This window comes from Aquarana catesbeiana, linkage group LG01 (assembly GCF_042186555.1).
Source record: "Aquarana catesbeiana isolate 2022-GZ linkage group LG01, ASM4218655v1, whole genome shotgun sequence".
Taxonomy (NCBI): domain Eukaryota; kingdom Metazoa; phylum Chordata; class Amphibia; order Anura; family Ranidae; genus Aquarana; species Aquarana catesbeiana.
In genome coordinates, this window is record NC_133324.1 from 338,087,027 (window position 1) to 338,109,931 (window position 22,905).

General features: G+C 43.9%; 1 protein-coding gene across 1 annotated transcript in view; it reads left to right on the forward strand.

The window, feature by feature from the left end:
• KHNYN (KH and NYN domain containing) overlaps positions 1-22,905 on the forward strand; it is a 44,331-nt gene that overhangs the window by 9,029 nt on the left and 12,397 nt on the right. The window contains exon 3 of the mRNA XM_073631905.1: positions 19,400-19,530. Within this exon, the coding sequence (XP_073488006.1) occupies positions 19,400-19,530 (131 nt within the window). The remainder of the gene's footprint in view (positions 1-19,399; positions 19,531-22,905) is intronic.

The following is a 22,905-nucleotide window of genomic DNA, read 5'->3' on the forward strand; positions in this document are numbered from 1 at the left end:
AGGAGGCGCCAGCTCCAAGAGGTTAAAAAGCCATCTAGATATGGAAGCTTAGCACAGTTGATGAAATCTTAATAGTTCACATGAACTTCCAAATGTTTTAATATATATTATTTGTACAATATGAAAATGTGTTGCTCTTTGATGCCAAGGCACCTATAAAGTCCCATATACAAATACTATTTGGTATAACAGTTCAATTCTGTGCTATGCTTAGCTCACCACAGAACTTACCATCTTACAAATAGTTTTCTTGGTGTTTACATTATCCAAACAATTTAAAATTGTATGAAACTTTTATGGTATCATATGATGAAAAGAGAGGTTATCTTTACTTTTCAGTATTTTTCAGAAAGTAAACTGAATGCACTAAAATATATCTGACATGTACTGTGTGATGAAGAAATTGCACCAACATGCATTGTTTCTCCTGCCCTTAGCAGAAGAGAAAACTGATGGCTCTAGATAAGCCAATGAGCAACTGATGTTAATACAGTACAAAGCATCAAGTTCCAGTGCTTATAATGTGATTGTATGCCAGAAGCATAGGTCCTAACACTATATTGCAGAATATTAAAGCACAGCTGCATAAATAAACGCACTTAGATAATGCACACTAAAGCACAGACATATTCAACACATTTTCTAGCAAGCCCTCATTAGGGTTGCCACTTTTTCTTCAAGCCAAACCCGAACAATTTAGCGGCACACAGCAAATTTTTTTTCTTCTAGTATACACTATGGGATTGTAACAGACTGGGACACCTTTGGGCGTTCCAAAGAGAATAGTTATGCGGAGCACATAGTGCCCCCTCAACCTCCTGTCAGGCCCTGTTCTGAGCCCCATTCCTGTCTGAATGATGTGTCCGTGTTTGAAGCGGAGTAAAACATGGACACATTATTTAAAACCCATACTGTCTGGGTGAATCCCGGACAGGTGGCAACCCTAGCCTTCATTCATCTCTGTATCTGTAAGCATTGTAGAAATATTTAATTTTCAGAACAGTTCACAACACAGTTAGGCTCCAATAATACTTTTATGTAGGGGGTCACGCCATCCTGATTTTGTTGATCAATTTGCACACAATTTTGCGTCTCATATAGGGCCAGCCTGTTCACTTAAATGGGCTGCCCTATGCACCGTTGTCGCCCGAAAAGAAGCTCCCGCTCCTTTTCGGGCGACAAGCTTCACGCGATTTTGAAAGGCGCGATTGCTGCACAACATTTACTGCATAATCACATTGCCTTTGCGGTGCCATTAAGGGATAATGGCACCCAAATGCATGTTAAGCATTGTGTAACAATCGCACACGATTTGGAATTGTGGGCGGAATTCTTCCCACATTTCCAAATCGCAATGTGTGAATGGAGCATAAGGCCTCATGCATACGGACGTTTGCAAGCATTTGTGAATGCAAAACTTCTGCATTTGGGAAAATACATTGTGCGCAGGTAAACGCTGATGCACAAAAGCATCGGCATTTACGTGAGTGCAGAGTTATACAGTCATTTGCTTTTATGGCCGGCTGTATGCCCCACCTGCACCTTCCGTGATGTGGGAAAGGGCACGTCACACATATCCCAGGATTCATAATGCTTCATTCAGAAAGAAGCAGGGGGTGTGCCTAGTGCCGCATCATCGGGAGGTGTGCCTAGTGCCGCATCATCAGGAGACGCGCTGGCTGAACCAGGAAGGGCTTGAAGGCCTCACAATGATGTCACAATCAACATGGTGGTGTGGGACCGAGAGGTGGCAGAATACAAGAGGATCTCAGCGGGACAATGCTGGATCCCCTGGATGGGTGAGTATCGGAACTGTGGACAACAGACCACCGGGGGAAAAAAGGGGGGGGCGAAGATCCACTTTAAAGGGATGGTGAACCCGCGCAGTGGAAGTAAAGGCGTTATTTGTGAAGTTTGGAACTGCTGCCTCCCAACAAGCAGTCACCCTAAATGGGGACAGCTGAGATATATTGAGAATGATAGAAGGGTTTGGCGCTGTTCCTATTTAGTTTCCTACCTTCATATAGGATACTAGATACAGATTAAAAATATATGGATTCCTAGGTGCACCGTGCATATGTCAAATATTAAATACAAATTAAAAATATGAATTCCCAAGTATACCGTGCATATGTCAATTAAATATTCTGCTACAATATTGTACAATCATAGGTGATACATAAACATTGGATACGTAACTTAAATAAGTGGTATTACTAAAAAGGGGGGGGGGGGAGGGGGAGGGGAGGGGGGAGGGAGGGGGAAGGGGGAGCGAAATGGGGAGGGGAGGGGGTGTAGGAGATCTGCTCCAGGGGAAAAATTGGCAATAACAAGATAAAGTGCAAGCGTGCTGGTGAAATTCAAAAACAGCAATGACAAGATAAAGTGCAAACGTGCTTCAAAAAAATTCTTTAGTGTCTCTTGTGCAGTTTCTTGTGCTGTGATAATAATCCTTCACTTATAATATCTCTTTGCTCTGAAAGTGCAGCCACTCACCAGATCACTTCACCCCTGCGGGGGTAGTAGGCAGTTACAGTTTTTACGCCACTGTACAGCGATCGCTGGCGGGCTCAGGATCGTGGTATATCATATGTAAAGAGAGAGATCGCTCCCGTAGACGTCCTAACGACGAAACGCGTAGGACATGGCCTAATTTGTGCTTCCCAAATATCACCTCCTGTACCAGCGCTGAAGGACATTTGTGACGGTTTTGACGTTTTTTACCATTTCGCTTGATTTTTACTGTAAAAGTGTGAGTACCCTTCCATTTTGTGTAATAAAACCTTTTAAAAGCAATTTTACGCTATGGGCACTCCCTCTCTCTTTACATATGATATACCACGATCCTGAGCCCGCCAGCGATCGCTGTACAGTGGCGTAAAAACTGTAACTGCCTACTACCCCCGCAGGGGTGAAGTGATCTGGTGAGTGGCTGCACTTTCAGAGCAAAGAGATATTATAAGTGAAGGATTATTATCACAGCACAAGAAACTGCACAAGAGACACTAAAGAATTTTTTTGAAGCACGTTTGCACTTTATCTTGTCATTGCTGTTTTTGAATTTCACCAGCACGCTTGCACTTTATCTTGTTATTGCCAATTTTTCCCCTGGAGCAGATCTCCTACACCCCCTCCCCTCCCCATTTCGCTCCCCCTTCCCCCTCCCTCCCCCCCTCCCCCCCCCCCCTTTTTAGTAATACCACTTATTTAAGTTACGTATCCAATGTTTATGTATCACCTATGATTGTACAATATTGTAGCAGAATATTTAATTGACATATGCACGGTATACTTGGGAATTCATATTTTTAATTTGTATTTAATATTTGACATATGCACGGTGCACCTAGGAATCCATATATTTTTAATCTGTATCTAGTATCCTATATGAAGGTAGGAAACTAAATAGGAACAGCGCCAAACCCTTCTATCATTCTCAATAGAAGATCCACTTTAGTGTATGTTAAGCCGAAAGATTTTTTAGTGCTACATGGGGCTCTATTAAAGAGATCCCACTTTCTATGCTGGTGACAATGGCTTCACCAGACAGGAAGTGAGGGAAAATCTACAACAGTGACACAGACAGGAAGAAAAAGCTGATATCTGTGTATCTGTTCCCCTCATTTACAGACTGGTAAGATGTCAGCAGGACAGGAAGTGCAAATCTCTGTAACCAGGGGCGTTGCTAGGTCTAGAAAAGATCCGGGGCTAGAGCCCATAGCAGCGAAGTAAAGAAAGTCATATGCTTGGTTGGGGAGGCAAACACATGTATAGAATATATGTGTGTGTGTGTGTGTGTGTATAAAAAATATCGTTACATATCTGAGTGCGGATTCCCCCTTACATCATTGTCCCCAGAGAGCCCCCCCCACTTACATCAGGGTCCCCAAACCCCCCCCCCCCCCTTACATCAGGGTCCTTAGAGAGCCTCCCTACTTACATTAGGGTCCTCAGAGCCCCCCTTACATCAGGGTCCCCAGAGAGCCCCACGGTTGGCTACATAAAGAATGCAGGGCTCAACTGTGCCCATCTATGCAGCCTCACCAGTGCCCAGCAATGCAGCCCCCACTGTAGTGTCCACTGTCCCCTGCACCCCACTACACTGGTGGCGGGCCAGGTGCTGACCCCTGCCCTAGAGACTTGGGGCTGTGGGCCCCAGATTCGGGGCTATAGCCTCAATAGCCACCCCCTAGCGACGCCTCTGTCTGTAACAGAGCTCTGCATAGCTATCCAAACCCGAAAGAGGTCCTAATTTTTCCTCACTTTATCAAAAACTAAAAAATATTGGCTGGATCTGTCAAGAGCAGACATAAACGTTCAGATGTGCTTTGATAATGGTATTGGGCATTTCAGGGACTGGTGTCTGAAAATCTGAGCCTTATTATATTGTTGCTGAATGTTTCCGGTCACTTTAGTAAAATCTGATTGTTAGGGCCAGCATCACTTTGCACCATTGATTAAAAATTATACCCAGAAATCTTCAGATAAGAAACATTTGAAACTACATTGTTTGAGCCATGATTAATCAAGCATAGTAACTCAGAGCCATAGTCATTGGTAATGGGATTTTTTACATCTGACTGCTGAAAAATCTGCTTCCCTAGCAGTTTGTGTGCAGAGATGAAGCGTTCTTGGATACCTATCAATGCATTCTTTGTCAATCATACCTAAACTGCTGCATGCATGTTCCTACAAGTCAGGGGACACACAGGGGGAGTTCAGTAAAGCCAAAGCTCCCAACTGTTCCTGATTTCGAGGGACTGTCTTTCATTCGAAACAAAGGCCCTCTGTCCCTCTTTTCTCCTCATTTGTCCCACATTTTGGTCTGATATATGTAATTGTATATAAAATGCACTATTTATCTATTAAAATGTATCTATTAAAAAGTGTTTTACAGTGCTAAACCTTTCATCCAATTTGTAAACCCCAAAAGCCAACATAAAGCAATAGTAGTGGTGAAAAAAAAGCACTTGTAGGTTTAACGGCAATTCTACTTTAAGGGAGGCGTGGCAGGGGGTGTGTCCTATGCCTACATACTTTTGCTAATAGGTGTCCCTTATTCCCATCTCAGAAAGTTGGGAGGTATGGCAAAGCATAGCATGTGGTCTCTTAAAAACAACTTGCCCCTAAGACCCCTTTCCCACTGAGCCGCACTATTTTAAGTGGCGCTTTACCGTAGTATTAGCAGCGCTATTCGGCTGCTAGCGGGGAGATTTTACCCCCCCCCCCCGCTGGCGGCCGAAAAGGTGTTAAATCCGCTGCAGCGGCGCTTTGCCGGCGCTATAGCAGCGCTTCCCCATTGTTTTCAATGGGCAGAAGCGGTGGAGGAGCGGTGTATTCACCACTCCTCCACTGCTGCAAAGAAGCTGCTGGCAGGACTTTTTGTGACGTCCTGCCAGCGCAGCGCCCCAGCGTGAAAGCACTCGGGCTTTCACACTGGGGTTGCAGCTGAGGCTTTTTTCAGGCGCTATGCAGGCGCTATTTTTAGCGCTGTATCGCCTGAAAAAAGCCTCAGTGTGAAAGGGGTCTAACTCAGGAAAGCTTTGCGCCTATTTTGTTATGGTTTCCACAGAATGAGGTTGCAACAGATTCAAAAAGAACTATCGCTAGTTTCTAAGATTAAGAACATTTTGTGCTGACAAGTTGCCATTAAAGTGACACAGGGCTCGTGGGTTGCAAGGATGATAGCTGCCACTGGTGTCCTAGCAACCAGTCACTCATTCCTGGCCCCCAGGGCTGCTAGGATAAGTGGCAACCGCTGGTGTCCTAGCAACCAGTGACTTATTTTCAGCAATGGCCATTTTTGGATAATGACAGGAATCTCTCGACCAACAACTGAATAAGCCAGGGGTGAGTCATTATTTGTTATGTCACATTGACAGTGGATGAAGCCCGATGGGGGAACGCTGAATGACCAGTTCCCCATCAGGATCCCCTTGGCTTGTTATTGAAGACAGTGGGTGGATTCCATAATCGCTATTTAGTTTAATAGTGGCTATGGAATCCGTCCACTGTCTTCTGCTGTCAATCACAAGGGAGGCTGACATGATGGGGAAGTAGTCTGAGTTCCCTATCAGGCGCTGCTCACCTCAGAACAAAACCTCTGTGATTTTCTCAGACTCAGCGTCAGTGAGCTGTACTGAGGACAGGTGTCCAGTATCAACACTCTGGCATCTGTCAGCCACATCCTGCCATAAATGAATGTACTTGTTCGGGACAGGTACATGAATCTGTAAAAAATTTCTGAAGAGTGTCTACAACAATTTATGAATTCAACCAACCATCAGCGAGCACTGCACATAACCGCATAGATTTCACAATGAATAAAATGTTCCAGAATTTGTTCATGGTTATCATGAAGTTCAACTTTGCATTGAATTGCTCGCATCTAAATGGGATCGGTGATCGTCAGTAGCTTTTGTGTTTTTGGATTGAGGAGGTGATATTAGAGAATTTTCTGGACTGATGCATACAGATTACATACATATGAATACAAAATATTAGCCAAGCAGTTTTAGACATTTCCCGCCTTCATCTTCCTTTCTCCCTAGAGCTAACCTAGTTCAGGCATTATCTAGGACAACATATTTTTCTTTCTATAAAAAGATGCTGTTCCTGACCTGTATATACAGGTTGTCACACAGAACTCAGTTCTTCTGCTGTGATCTCTCACTTTTATGACAAATTTGAAAACTGAAAGGGCACAGTCACACACAGCTCAGTTCTTTTGCTGCCTCATACTATGTGGTCTGCTAGAAAATTGTAATGAACATTCAGAGCCTCTGAGGAAATGCTTTTCTCCTGCCTCAGGAAGATCTTGAGAGACTGTGCCTAGGCACAATCACTTGACTGAAGCCTAGGGTGGCTTTTTAACCATTTGCCGACTGCCCTATAGCAGTTTCACTGCTATTAGGCGGTGGCACTGCACAGGCTTACATATGTAGCGGCACCCCCATAGGTACTGCTGGATATTGTGGTCCACTTGTCACCCTGATCAGCCCAGCATTCACTTCCCAGTCACTCTTGAGACAATGAACAGTTGGTATTTTGGTTTTGTGTTTTTATTGAGGGGTTTTGAACTTGGATAGGGTAAGGGAAAATTATGGGATGCCCAGAATCAATTATGGAATTAATAAGATGATCAGTTGGAACCTCTATTTACACTTCTAGAGTTCCAGTCGACCTCCAGCACAAGGCTTATTTGTAGACTGTTCTTCTCTCTCCTTTACAATACTTGGTTCCTGGTACAGCTAGCACATGGTTAGGCCTGACTATGGTTCCAGCCAGGCCTTAGCAACTGCCATTTGCAGGCAGGGACAGCGGCCCCCTTAGCGTAGCAACAAACATAGGAAAGTCTTTGGTGCTAGCTGATCTTGGTGAACTACTGCTCCCAGTCAGTCCTCTTCTCCTCAGGCCCTGACAGCCCTCCCGGCTGCAGCTGCCCAACTCCACTGCCCATGATATCACAGTCTCTCCTGCTGGCTCTACATCCATCTCAGACTGCACACTCCCAGTCCGCTCCGGCATGCCTCCCCAGCTCTCCCAACTGTGCCTGTCACTCACCAGCCCTCTTGGCTGCACAACAGTGGATCCCTCCTGGAGACGTGCCTGGCAACACTAGCTCCCGCTGTCTTTCCCGGTTCCTCTTTGTGCCTCCTGTCTAGATCCTGCTTATGTTTCCCAGCAAGACTCTGACTTGCACCTGAACCCCTCAGGCCCAAGGTCAGCCCCCCCCCCCCCCCCCCCCGACTGCCCTAACTGAGCCCTAGTGCTCCATCTCCAGCTTCTTCCACCTGACAATTCCTCCCCATCTAGACTGACTCCAGGTTGAGGATTGGTCAGGGCTCCTTAGAACACCCCAGACAGCTCCACCTCTCTTTCCCTCCTTCCTCCTTCCTTCTAGAATCCTCTAGAAGCAGAAGGGAGGTAACTGAAAGATGATGCTATCTGTGGGTCACCAGCCTACTCTGAGCCACTCCCAGCCCACACAGATCAAAAACAAACAGGCTGATTAAATTTACCTACACTTACAAAAACCTACTTCTAGCACTTACCTAAGGTAGATGGTGATCCTGCAAGGAGTGGGTGCGAGTGCATGCCACTGGCAGGTCTCTCCTGCAGTGATTCTACACAGACCCAATGTCTGCTGACAAGAAAGCATGGATCCTGTGTTCCCCCAAAGCAGGGACATGAATCCATGCCTTCCCCTAGTAAAAGCACCTTTCCCACAGTAGGGAAACCCCAGCTAGGCACACAATTAACCCTTTGATCGCCCCTGATGTTAACCCCTTCCCAACCAGTGTCATTAGTACAGTGATAGTGTATATTTTTAGCACTGATCACTGTATTAGTGTCACTGGTCCCCACAAAAGTGTCAATTAGTGTCCAATTTGTGTGCCGCAATATCGCAGTCCCGCTATAAGTCGCTGATCGCTGCCAATACTAGTAATAAAAAAAAATAAAAATAAAAACATTCCATAAATATACCCCATAGTTTGTAGACACTATAACTTTTGCGCAAACCAATCAATATACACTTATTGGGATATTTTTTTACCAAAAATATGTAGCAGAATACAGATTTTTACACATTTTATTTTTTTATTGGATATAATGTATAGCAGAAAGTAAAAAAAAAAATTTTCACAATTGTCGGTTGTTTTTTGTTCATAGCGCAAAAAATAAAAATCGCAGAGGTGATCGAATACCACTAAGAGAAAGCTCTATTTGTGGGCAAAAGGACAACAATTTTATGTGTCGCACGACCGCACAATTGTCAGTTAAAGTAACACAGTGCCGTATCACAAAAAACAGCCCGGTCAGGAAGGGGGCTAAATTTTCCGGAGGTCAGATGCTACACACCAGGAGGAGGAAGCCTGGCTACACACTGTCATGTTGGTGCTTTGAGTAGTCCTGAAAGTGTTATTAGGCATTACTATTTCCTCTAAAAAGAGGGAAGAATTGACTTAGATACTGTTCTCTCTGTGTATGCTATATAAAGCAGCAGGCTTCCTCCTTCTGGTGTGTAAAAGAAGATGCTTTATAGACTTCCCTTTCTGAATGCTCATTAAAACGCTGCCACTTTTCTGTTCCATCACTGCTGTTCTGACACTTTAGGGTGTGTCGAATACCTGTCCCCCTCTGCAGGGGGGGGGGGGCAATGATGTAAAACATGTAGTAACCTATCCCATATACAAATCACATTTCTGTTCTCTCAGGGGTTCTTTGGTATCACATTAATAACTGGCACAGCGCATAGTCTTGACTACATTGATGACAAATAAGATAAAACAGTGGGAGGGAGGGAAGAGTGCTCAGAAATGGGTCATGCTGCTTTGGTGAATGACATATTTGGGTAGTATTTAATAATGTGAAATTTCCAGGACACTTCATAGTGGCACCCTAGGGCCCAGGTAACCTTGTGAGGCAATGCACATTAATTTGAGTGTATATAGGGAAATGCTTGTGTTAGGCCCCTTTCACACTGGGGCGGTGGGGGCGTCGGCGGTAAAACAGCGCTATTTTTAGCGCTGTTTTACCGTCGTTTTTGCGGCTGTATTCGGCTGCTAGCGGTGCGGTTTTAACCCCCGCTGGCGGCCGAAAAAAGGGTTAAAACCGCTCATACAGCGCGGCTATAGCTGCGGTATTGCCGCGGTATAGCCGCGCTGTCCCATTGATTTCAATGGGCAGGAGCGGTTTAGGAGCGGTGAACACACCGCTCCTTCACCGCTCCAAAGATGCGGCTCGCAGGACTTTTTTTACCGTCCTGCCAGCGCACCGCTTCAGTGTGAAAGCCCTCGGGCTTTCACACTGAACAAACAGCGGAGGCAGTTTAGGGGCGGTTTGCAGGCGGTATTTTTAGCGCAATAACGCCTGCAAACCGCCCCAGTGTGAAAGGGGCCTTATTGTATAAGGTCCAGTTCACACCAGAGGCAGTCCAGTGCATTTTTGTTCTGCATCAACAACGCATGAAAAGTAGGTTATATGGTTTCCAATGGCAGAGTTCACACCAGTGCTTGCAGTTCCAGTGCGTTCCAGTGCCAGAAAAAAAAAGTAGAACATGCTGCCTTTTTCCTGCACTGGACTGTACTGGAACGCACCTAAAAGCACCAAAAACGCACCGGATTACACCTAAATGCACCAAAAACGCACTGGAACACACATGTCCTTATTTAAGGTTAAGAAAAAGAGGGGGAAAAATTGCTCTGGACTGCATCAAAAACGCATTAAAAACACACTGGAACGCATCAAACATGCAGAAAAGCATCTGGAACGCATCCGGAGTGTGTTTCTATGGTGTGAACTGACCCTCGGAGCCTGGAAAAATTCAAAACTAGTATCACCTAATTATTTGAAAAGCTAGGAGTGTAACAAACAGACGTTACACAGTTGCCTAGCAACAAACCACTAGTGGAAAAAAATGATATGCCAAAGAGCAACCTGATCAACACCAGACAGATATGCAATGCATATTTGTTCAATGTCTCTTGTGCTTCACAAGGACAAAGTTACCTTGAGGTCTAGAGGTGGTGACTTTGTTCCACCTTAACTAGAGCATTGTACCTCCATCCCTCTGTCCCACTTTGGTACATCCCAAGGACATTTCCATCCATTGCTTGGATGTTACAAAAAAAAAAAAAAAGCGAGCAAGGGGAAAAGAAGGGGAGGGATGGGAAACAAAAAAAAAAAAAGGGACTTTTGAGGCACAACATACAGTAGGGAAAATAATTATTTGATTTCTTGGAGATTTTGGAAGTTTGCCCACTTACAAAGAAATGAAGGGTCTATAATTTTTTATCATAGGTGTATTTTAAATGATAGAGACAGAATATCAACCAAAAATCCAGAAAAAACACCTGATACAAATGTTATAAATTGAGTTGCAGTTCAGTGAGTAAAATAAGTATTTGATCCCTTACCAACCAACAATAATTCTGGCCCCCACAGACTGGCTACTGTATGTGATCATGTGGTACACAGATTAGTCCTGTCAATTTAAGAAGGTGCTCCGAATGACAACTCGTTATGTGTGTAAAAGACACCTGTCCACAGAATCTCTTCCATTCAATCCTCATCATCATGGGCAAGACCAAAAAGTTGTCAAAGGATGTCAGGGACAAGATTGTAGACCTACACAAGGCTGGAATGGGCTACAAGACCATCTATATACGTGATTCTGCACTTACGCCTGTATCTGTCAATATAAAGGGATGTGGTCTTATCTTTTTTAATCCATTTAGGGTCATTGTTTGGATGTAATATGGGCTCTTACGGATTATCTCTCCACCACATCTTTTAGATTACCTGGCTCCCTCTTTGTACTTTTGGTGGACCACTGGTGTCAACCTGCTTCTTGCTTGACCATTTCTAGGTGGCCTAGGCATCTCATCATTCAAGCCTATCTTGGGATTTTCAGCATTGCCAACTGTTTCCCAGATTTGCAAGGCTGCTGTTCCCATGTTCTCTAAAGCTGGTCTTACACTGATCTAAATTCAGCAGGCACTGATCAAATTTTGATTAGTGTGTGGCTGTCCGTACTCAACAGAAATCGATCATTTGCAGTCATAAGACACGGAGGCCCCACCTCCCACTCCCGCCTCACTGGCCGTGATTGACAGCATCGGGAGCCAATGGGTCCTGCAGCTACATCTCAGCCAATCAGCAGGGAGAGACTCGGGAGAGCCTCGGGTCTCGTGCACATCGCTGGATCGAAATCGGGCTTAGGTAAGTATTAGGGGGGTGCTGCGCACAGAAGGCTTTTTACCATGGGATGCATGAAGGTAAAAAAAACCTTCAGCCTTTACAACCACTTTATAGGTAGCATGTCCCATTCCTCTTTCGGCTGCTCTTTTCATAAAGACAGCAGGGACTTGCTGAGTAATATAGCCATGGATGTGAAAACTGAAGCTTTTGAACACTGTTCAAATGTGATTTAGAAATACACATTAACCACTTGCTTACAGGGCACTTAAACCCCCCTCCTATCCAGACCAATTTTTAGCTTTCAGCGCTAACGCATTTTGAATGACAATTTCGCGGTCATACAACGCTGTACCCAAATGAAATTTTTATCATTTTTTTCCCACAAATAGAGCTTTCTTTTGGTGGTATTTGATCACCTCTGCGGTTTTTACTTTTTGTTAAAAAAATGTAAAAACCTGAATTTTAAAAAAAAAAAAAAATTTTTTTTTTTATATTTTGTTATAAAAAATTTTTAACGGGTACTTTTTCTTCTTCATTGATGTACGTTGATGAGGCGGCAGTGATGGGCACTGATAGGTGGCAGTGATGGGCACTGATGGGTGGCAGTGATGGGCACTGATGGGTGGCAGTGATGGGCAGCACTGACAGGTGGCACTGATTGGCACTACAGGTGGGCATTGGTAGGTGGCACTTGTGGGCATTGATAGGTGGCACTTGTTGGCATTGATAGGTGGCACTGTGGGCACTGTTAGGTGGCACTGTGGGCACTGTTAGGTGGCACTGTGGGCACTGTTAGGTGGCACTTTTGGGTGGCACTGATGAGGAATGTGTTGTGCTTCCACTTCGGGACCAATGTCACTGACATCTGAGCCGGTGATCGGCTTTTTTCTCTACTCGCGCTGTCAGCGCGAGTAAAAAAAAAAAACGATTACCGATCTTCCTGTTTACATCATGTGATCAGCTGTCATTGGCTGACAGCTGATCACATGGTAAGGGGCCGGGACCGGCCCCTTACTCAGATCGGTGATCAGCCGAGTCTCAGTGACTCGGTGATCACACGCGCCCGGCGCGCGCCCTGTAGGGAGCGTGCACAGGGGAGGACGTCATATGACGTCCTCCCGGGAATGCAGGTCCGCGCTGTGGCCGTCATTCGGCCATAGCGCGGATGTCTAGTGGTTAAAATGGTTGTTAAGCCACTGTACTACAAACATCCCATCCCCTCTGTTAGCTATCATTATCTATCCTAGTGCCTGTGCTGCAAAAAAAAATGCTGATTATACCTTATAACTCGCGAGACTCCAGGGAGGAGGGAGGGCCAAGGAGTCATGTGATCACCAGGAGACGCTTGGATTATAAGGCATAATCAGCATTTTTTTTTTTTTTTGCAGCACAGGCACTAGGATTGAAAATGTTAGCTAACAGAGGGGATGGGATGTTTGTTGTACAGTTATGATAGCAGCAGGAAGGAAATGGGCGAGGAGCATAGTGGCATGGACTAGCTGACAGGAAGGGAAGGGAGGGGGAGAGGAGGACAGATCAGGGCTGAGGATGATGGAGGCACATAAACTGACCACGGTGTCAGAACTCAGCAGCCATGATAAACCGTGGTCAGTTTACAGAGGGGAGGGTATAGCCAGGCAGGATCAGCCAGGTTTTTTAGGTGATAGAAGGGGCCAAATTACACAGCACATGCACTGTGCTGTTATTCATGCTTTAAGGGAACAGGATACATTTTTTTTTTTTTGTGTGTGCGTGTGTGGGGGGGGGGGAGTTACAGACTCTTTAATGTATCAGCCTTCTATATCTCCCTCCCGTGAAAGCTAAAGATTATTAGGGTTTTTTTTTGGATACAGCACCAAACACAATAGTTATGATTAATGGTGTGTATCCCCTAATCTGAAGGTTTCTGCTTCTTCCTTTCAGAGCTTCTTCCACAAAACGTGTATTACTATTCTCTTCTGTCACTGGGTGGTGGAGTTCATGTCATGTTTGCACGTTCTCAGTGTGCCTGCGTGGGTTTCCTCCAGGTACTCCAGTTTCCTCCCACACTCCAAAGACATGCTGGTAGGTTAATTGACTTCTGTCTAAATTGTCCCTAGTATATGAATATGAGTTAGGGACCTTAGATTGTAAGCTCCTTGAGGGTAGGGACTGATGTGAATGTACAATGTATATGTAAAGCGCTGCGTAAATTGACGGCGCTATATAAGTACCTTAAATAATAATAATAAAAGTACAAATTTTCTGAATCTACCTCTCATGGCACCAGTAGATAGTCACTCAGCACAACATCTGGAGGCTACGAAGGAGGCACTGAAAGGAAGACTTTAACAAGAAGCAGCTGCCCCCCTTTTCAGGTAATGGGAAAAATATGCACACCATCACATATAACATTTAATGTGTTTGATGCTGTATCCCCCACCTCCGTAAAAAAAAAAAAAAAAAAAAAAAACTTCAGCTTTAAAGAGGAAGTAAACCCTGATGGGTGTTACTTCCTCTTTGTTTCCCTGCAAAGGTAAAACATAATGGGCTACTATGCATTGCATAGTAGCCCATTATGTGACACTTACCTGCAGGAGAAGCCAGCAATGTCCCCGTCTTCCTCGCTTGTAGCGAGCGTCCATTCTTCACCCCTCTTCCTTCTGGGGCCGCGAACTCCGGCTCTGTGACTGGCCGAAGTCGCGTGACGTCACTCCCGCGCATGCATGCGGGAGCCGCCTTTAACGGCATGGCCCGAGCTAGAAACGGCACAGTGTGCCCTTTCTAACTCTGGCGCATGCACAGAAGAAATCGTCCTACAGCGATTTGCAAATATCTCCTAGACCGTGCAGGTCTGGGAGATATTTCAAGCACCTACAGGTAAGCCTTAATCTAGGCTTACCTGTAGGGTAAAGTGGTTGTAAAGTGTACAACCACTTTAATTGTTATTTATTTATCATAGGTATTTATGTAGTGCCAACAATGTATGCAGTGCTTTACATACTGTACAATCACACTAGTCCCTGCCCTTTGGGAACTTTCGATCTAAGGTCCCTGCCTCACATGTATACATATACAAACTGGGGCCAATTTGGACAAATTAACCTGCCAGCACGTCTTTGGTGTGTGACAGGAAACCCACAAGGCAAGGCAGAAGTGCTAACCACTAAGCCACTGTGCTGCCATTAATATCTATTTATTCATTTTGTTCATGTCTTTAACTGAAACTGAAAAAAAGTATTTTGTTTATTTTGGAAATAAGTTTGCAACACTTTTAATATAATTTTAAACGGGACAAACATAGAATAAAATGTTTTTCTCTACCGTATTTTTTTAAAGCTACCACTGATCAAGATGTGGTAGGTAGTCATAGCCTCCCCCCCCCCTCCTCTTCACATCGAAGCATCATTCACATGAGAGCCCTCCTTCTATCAGAATCCCCCTTATATCAGAGTCCTCCCCTTCACATCAAAGCCCCCCCATACATCAGAGCCCCCCTATACTTTAGAGTCTCCCCCCTCACATCTGGAGCCTGCTTTACATTAGAAACCACCATTCTCAACCTTCTACCTCTTTTTTCAGTTGTCCTGCTCAGCTCACATTCCTCGGAGTACAGGATCAGATCACATGGTACAGTCCCAGTGCAGCCCCAGTCACATGACCGAACTGTCATCTCTCTCACAGGCATCCACCCATTGTAGTGCCTGTAGGACTGTCACTAGATAGGCTGTCACTATATTCTTTAGAGGCAGGCCCTGCTGACCTCACTGGCCCCAGGCCCGACATTGGGAAGGGTTTCGTGTACCCACTGACATTAATAACTTTCACAACAGAAACAATCCATGCTAATATTGAGCTAAAGTGGAAGTAAACCCTCCTATTGTTTTCAGCCAAGGAAGCTGCCATCTTGGCCACTGTTTAATCTTCAACTGCCATGATGCTGCACATGTGATCAGTTATGACACCAGCCATTGGACAGTTTGACAGTTTGGTTGAGGGCACATCCAATGCGACAGTTACATTCCCGGCATGTGCCGAAAATGTAGCTGTTTTTTGAAATGGATAAATCAATGGGTTTCCTTTCACTTTAATAAAATATAAATGTAAATTGCAATACAACTCTCCATTTGCAAATTCCACCACCAGTGTCCACTTCCAGAAAGAATCAGAAAATGTGTCAAACTCCTCGGTTCTCGTTCATCCACTGCTCTCAACTTGAAAATGTTGCAGCCATTTTCCCATTTTAATAAATTACAAAAAGTGAGCTCTGATAGTTTAAGAAAGTTTGATATAGTATAATAAAACCATCCACATAAAATCTGGCTAATGCAGCGTACACACGAGCGGACTTTTCTATCGGACTGGTCTGACGGGCCGAGTCCGGCGGACAATCCGATCGTGTGTGGGCTTCATCGGACCTTCAGCGGACTTTTTCTGTCAAAAGTCTGATGGACTTTAGATTTGGAACATGCTTCAAATCTTTACGTCGTAACTCCGCCGGACCCAGAAATCCACTCGTCTGTATGCTAGTCCGACGGACAAAAACCGACGCTAGGGCAGCTATTGTCTACTGGCTATCAACTTCCTTATTTTAGTCCAGTGTACGTCATCACGTATGAATCCATCGGACTTTGGTGTGATTGTGTGTAGGCAAGTCCGTTCGTTAAAAAGTCAGTCGGAAGTCCGTCAAAAGTCCGTTGAAATTCCGTCGGACCAGTCCGGTCGAAAAGTCCGCTCGTTTGTACGCTGCATAAATTTCACCAAAAAAAAGCTGTTGGCACTTCCTAACAGACAGCGTATGATGTCAGTGCCAAAACTACTCCCCTCTTGTTGGCTGGGCAGACCTGATCGTCTCTACTGCTTAAGCGATGCCCCCCTTCATGGGGCACCCGGGGCATGAGTCATATGTGGCATACCCTAAATATACAACTGCTTTCAGTTTAAGGACAGTGACATTGTTACCTAACAAAATGTGAAACTTTTTTATCAAGGGAAAGTCTGTTCTATTTTTACTATATAAGAGGTGTTTTCAGTACTGTTCCTTCAGTATTCCCCGCATTTTCTCATGTCTTCTTTCATGCTTGTATGACATCCTTTCCATGACTCATAATACCCTTTCAGATAGCATGATGCAACCAACTAATGAACATCTGCGCTCATTAGGTTAAAGTTTACAAGTGTGCCTAGTTTTTTCTATGCCGTTTATATATTTATAATCATTATTTCTAGGTTACAAATAAGTCAACGTGTTATTTTGCAGCAGAAATTTTTGCAAATCAGATAATCTCGGGAAACTGTGAGTATTGAGGGCTAGTGTCAGTGGGCTATTGTTCACTTCAGAACTGCTTCTCTACCCATACAAGTGGTGGTGGTATTTGATCACCACTGAGTTTTTTTTTATTTTTTTATTATATAAATCAAAAAAGACTAAAAATTAAGAAGAAAAAAAAAACATTTTTTTTTTTACTTTCTGCTATAAAACATATCCAAAAAAATAAAGTCACATTTCTTCATAAATTTAGGCCAAAGTGTATTCTGCTACATGTCTTTGGTAAAAAAAAAAAAATACCAATACGTGTATATTGATTGGTTTGCATGAAAGGTATAACATCTACAAATTATGGTATATATATATATATATATATATATATATATACTAGAATTTTTATTAATTTATTATTTTAATTATTTATTTATTTTATATTAGTAAGTGACTTAAAGTGGGACTGTGAAAGTGCGGCAAGTAATCTGACACTAACTGAGACTGGGTGGGAACTGACTAACTGACACTGACATCACCAGTGACACTAATACAGTGATCAGTGCTAATACTATACACAGTCACTGTACTTATGACACTGGCTGGGAAGGGGTTAACATCCAGGGGCAATCAAAGGGTTAACTGCATGCCTAAGCATGTGTAATATGTGCTGCTTTTACTAAGAGATGTGTTGTTTTTTTTTCTCCCTGCTTTGCAGGGAGAAAAAAACAGCCAAGTCTCTGATTTGTGTACAGAGCCCTGTGTTGTTAGTAAACACAGGGCACTGTACTGTGATTTGGTAAGCTGATCAGCAGGTCCTGCTCATAAATTATTGTCCGGGACCTGCTGACTGACTTGTGCTGTACTGAATCACAGCACAGATGAGGTGGCGGGCTCATGGGCACCCCCACCTGGAAATGCCAGATCACATACATGGTGGGCTGTCCGCAAGCGCTTAATTCCTTTTATTTTCCTTATCTGAGAACTGACCGTAATTCTTTAGGAAACTATCACGGCCATTGTGACATGTTCTTAAAGTAGCTGTAGTTAGAACTACCTGAATTTTCCACACGAGTCTGTAATGTTAGTGAAACTGCTGCAAATGCCTGCCTGAATTAAGCACAGGTAGTTCTTAAAGGGAGCTACAGCCAAAAATTTGTTGTTAGGACTTTTTTCAATTCCTCTGATTATTTCATAGTTGTTTTTTGACTTGTAAGCTTGCTGGTAACGAGGTAAGGCATGGCAGCAAGTGAATTCCCATAATGCTTGACATGCCAGGCACAGGTTACTGCCCCACCACCGTGCACTTGCAGCTAACGAACTGCAATCCAAAAAGTGGTAGTAAATCTAAAAGCAAACATTTATTATAGTGCAGCTTACTCATTCTAATGCCCCGTACACATGGTCGGATTTTTTAATGTGTGATAGGACCTTGTTGTCGGAAATTCCGACCATGTGTGGGCTCCATCACACATTTTCCATCGGATTTTCCAACACACAAAGTTTGAGAGCTTGTTATAAAATTTTCCGACAACAAAATCCGTTGTCGGAAATTCCGATTGTGTGTACACAAATCCGACGCACAAAGTGCCACGCATGCTCAGAATAAATTAAGAAACGAAAGCTATTGGCTACTGCCCCGTTCCCGACGTACGTGCTTTACGTCACCGCGTTCAGAACGATCGGATTTTCTGACAACTTTGTGTGACCGTGTGTATGCAAGACAAGTTTGAGCCAACATCCGTCGGAAAAAAATCCATGGATTTTGTTGTCGGAATGTCCGATCAATGTCCGACATTAGATGTGATGGCTGCATTTGTTTTCTTTTTTTAAGCTTTCTTTCTTCTATTTTAACTTGACGATCCTGCCAGTAAGTCGGTTGTTTTTCAACTGAACAAGCTGTCCTGGTGATGTAGCAGGGATGAGACAAACCATTTACCACTGAAAAGGCTGCTTACAATGATCCCAAAAGGGAAAAAAAAAGGCTTTGCTGTAACTGTTTATCAGATGTTAGCTGGAGTTTGGCTTCAATTTGTTAGTGTATTGAAATCTGCTAGTCCGTCCAACACTCCCCTCCCCCAAGACTGACAATTTTGCTAACCAAAGGTGCCCCTGTGCTCATTCATCCAAAATGGGGGCTCTTTAATACAGGAGGTATGTTACTGGCCAGATCACCAGGTGAAAACAGAGGGGAAAAGCCTAAAGAAAACTAATGCTGCCACCACATCTAATGATTGGCAAGCTGCAATATATTACATTGTTGATTTGTGGCTTTAATACTGATTTAATATCTGTAAAGCCAATTTTAGTTGTTAAGAGAAAGCTGCATCTGGCAGTTTTACAAGCCAGCAAGATGCACAGAAGTGTACATGTACTGGAAGATGTTTATTGCATATTAATGGGATTAAATGTTTGATACTTCCCAAAGTTACCAGTGTCTCCTAATTTTTCCTGCAGACATGGTCTTCATCGTTTTTTCTCTTGCCGTGGCATTGCGTTGGCTGTACAGTACTTTTGGGACAGAGGACATCGCAATATCACCGTCTTTGTCCCCCAATGGAGGATGAAGAAGGACAGTAAAGCTAAAGGTATACTTACTTTGTTTACCAACTGTTCACCTGTAACACCATTTTCAAGCCTTAGGAATGTTATATTTTCAAGTCGTTTACTAAACAGTGCATAAGTGTAATGCCCCGTACACACGGTCGGATTTTCCGATGGAAAATGTCCGATCGGAGCGTGTTGTCGGACATTCCGACCGTGTGTGGGCTCCATCGGACATTTTCCATCGGATTTTCCGACACACAAAGTTTGAGAGCAGGCTATAAACTTTTTCGACAACAAAATCCGTTGTCGGAATTTCCAATCGTGTGTACACAAATCCGACGCACAAAGTGCCACACATGCTCAGAATAAATAAAGAGATGAAAGCTATTGGCCACTGCCCCGTTTATAGTCCCGACATACGTGTTTTACGTCACCGCGTTCAGAATGATTGGATTTTCCGACAACTTTGTGTGACCGTGTGTATGCAAGACAAGTTTGAGCCAACATCCGTCGGAAAAAATCCTAGGATTTTGTTGTCGGAATGTCCGACCGTGTGTACGGGGCATTAGAAGCCTGTCTCTTGATACACCCTGTACCAGGTAAGTAACTTTTTCTAATGTGTACAAGTCACCATCCGAGGCCATCGGCTGAGGCTTGTTGGAGGAGGGGGAGAGATATTGGATAGGTTGGAAATTCTCATCTGATCACAATTGCTTTCTCTCTGGTAAGCTAAAACCAGAGGTTTCTGCAGCATGTCTTCTCCACTTTCCTCCACAGCCTGAACATGAATGGTCTCAATATGTCCACATTTAGGGACCTGGTGGACAGCATAAATACTTTAGTGCCTACATGTCCAACTGCCCACTGATGTCCAGGGTGTTTACTCTGAAGACCCACTGGCAGGGGTATTAATATAATCAAGTTCTAGAAATAATTCTTACCATCTACTATATAATTTATTTTGGGGTTTATTGCAGGCTTTTAAGCACACTGTGGGTGCACATTTATCCCCTTTCCGCCGAGCGTACGCAGATGTGCGTACTCGGCTTTCCGGGGTTATACCGGGATAATGCCCGCAGCTGCAGGCATTATCCCGGTACTGTTTTTTAGAGCCGGTGATTGGCTATCCAGTTATAACAACTGATGCGGCTAAAAGCCGCTCGGCTGTTATACCGGAAGAGCGGGAGGGGATGCCCCTGCTTCCCGCCGCTCTTACCGGGTCTCCCGTTCCATCGGGAGGCCCAATGACCAATCGGTCGCCTCCAGCGGCTAGGGACGGGCTGGAACGAAGCCGTGAGTGGCTTAGTTCCAGCCTCCTAATCGTAAACATGGAAGCGACGTCATGATGTCACTTCACCTTTACTCGGCTGCCAATGGCGCCGGTTTTAAAAAAATACACAGTATTCAGAATCGCCGTTTTCGGGAGGGAGGAGGGATCAGGGGAGTACCTGTCACCACCTATTACTGTCACAAGGGATGTTTACTTTCCTTGGGACAGAATAAAAGTCATCAAAAAAAAAATTTTAAAACACGATTTATAAATATAAAAATAAATAAGAAATTTTTTTTTTTAAAGCGCCCTCGTCCCCGCGAGCTCGCGCAGCAAAGAAAACGCATACGGAAGTCGCGCCCGCATATGTAAACGGTGTTCAAATCACACATGTGAGGTATCACCGTGATCATCAGAGCGAGAGAAATAATTCTAGCACTAGACCTCCTCTGTAACTCTAACCTGGTAACCGTAAAAAAAATTTAAAGCGTCGCCTATGGAAATTTTTAGGTACCGTAGTTTGTCGCCATTCCACGAGTGCGTGCAACTATAAAGCGTGACATGTTTGGTATCTATTTACTCGGCGTAACATCATCTTTCACATTATACAAAAAAATTGGGGTAACTTTACAGTTTGGTTTTTTTAAAATTCATGAAAGTGTCCCTTTTCCCAAAAAAAAAAAGTTGCGTTTAAAACACCACTCCACAAATACAGTGTGACATAAAATATTGCATTCATAGCCATTTTATTCTCTAGACTCTCTGCTAAAAAAAAAAAATATATATATATATATATATATATATATATATATATATATATGTTTGGGGCTCTAAGTAATTTTCTAGCAAAAAATACGGATTTTAACTTGTAAACACCAAATTTCAAAAATAGGCTTAGTCATGAAAGGGTTCAACTGCATTTACTGCAGGTGAATTGTTCCCTGTAATTTTAAACACATGCACCACTGCTTTATGTGTATAATCCAATGGTGTTTAGAAAAAAAATGTCCTCATTCTTCTACCAATTTTCTTGCCATTTATCTTATTTTATTGTACTTGACCCTTGGATTTAGGAAAAAAAATGCTGGTGCAGATGTAAATAGTGTGCATGATTCAAAGGTCAGTTCTTGAGTTGTATGTGTACAAATGACACGTCTCCCTGGATCAGACATGTCATTAAACAGCAGGCTGAATCGGGGGCCGTCTTAAGGCACGGGCACCCCTGGGCAGTGCCTAGTAGAGCTGCACAATTAGATTGCGATCTCGATTTGTCTGCCAAACCGGGCAGTCTGCCATGTTTTTAACAACATTGTAACTCTTCTGTCTTAGATCAAAGGGATAAAACTTCTGTGTGAAAATGCAGGAAGTTTAACCACTTAAAGTCTAAACCTTTTTCTGACACTTGTTTCTTACAGTTAAAATCACATTTTTTTGCTAGAAAATTACTTGGAACCCCCAAACATTATATATATTTTTTTAACAGAGGCCCTAGGAAATAAAATGGCGATTGTTGCAATATTTTATGACACACTGTATTTGCACAGTGGTCTTTCAAACGCAATTCTTTGGGAAAAATACACTTCAATGAATAAAAAAAAAACCGAAACAGTAAAGTTAGCCCAATTATTTTGTTTAATGTGAAAGATGATGTTACGCCGTGAGAATCGGGAGAGAATCGTGATCTATCGTCTAAGAAAAAAAAAATTGCGATTCTCATTTTAGCCAGAATCGTGCAGCTCTAGTGCCTAGGTGCCCCAGGTGCATGGGGGGGGGGGGGGGGCTGCAGTTTCTGGCACTTCTCTGGCACTTTGCAGGAGATAAGGATGAACCCCTGAGGCCAAGCATTTTACCACTGCTGCTTCATATGTGGGCAGGAAATGCTCCGATCACATGGGATGAATAGAAGAGGAGGGCCACCGGGGATCGGAGCAGTACACACCACACCCACCCAGCAGTGGTAAGGTCATGGCTGGCTCGGGGGGGGGGGGGGGGTACTGAGGTGATTTCAGTTGCGCTCCCTTAAAGCCCCCCACCACCCCTGAGGCTGTGCCAGCTGTTTCCCATCCCTAGATGGTACACAGCCTGAGCACAGGCACTAAGATCTTCTCCTCCACACACAGTAGCCAGCTACACACTGTGCAGATCG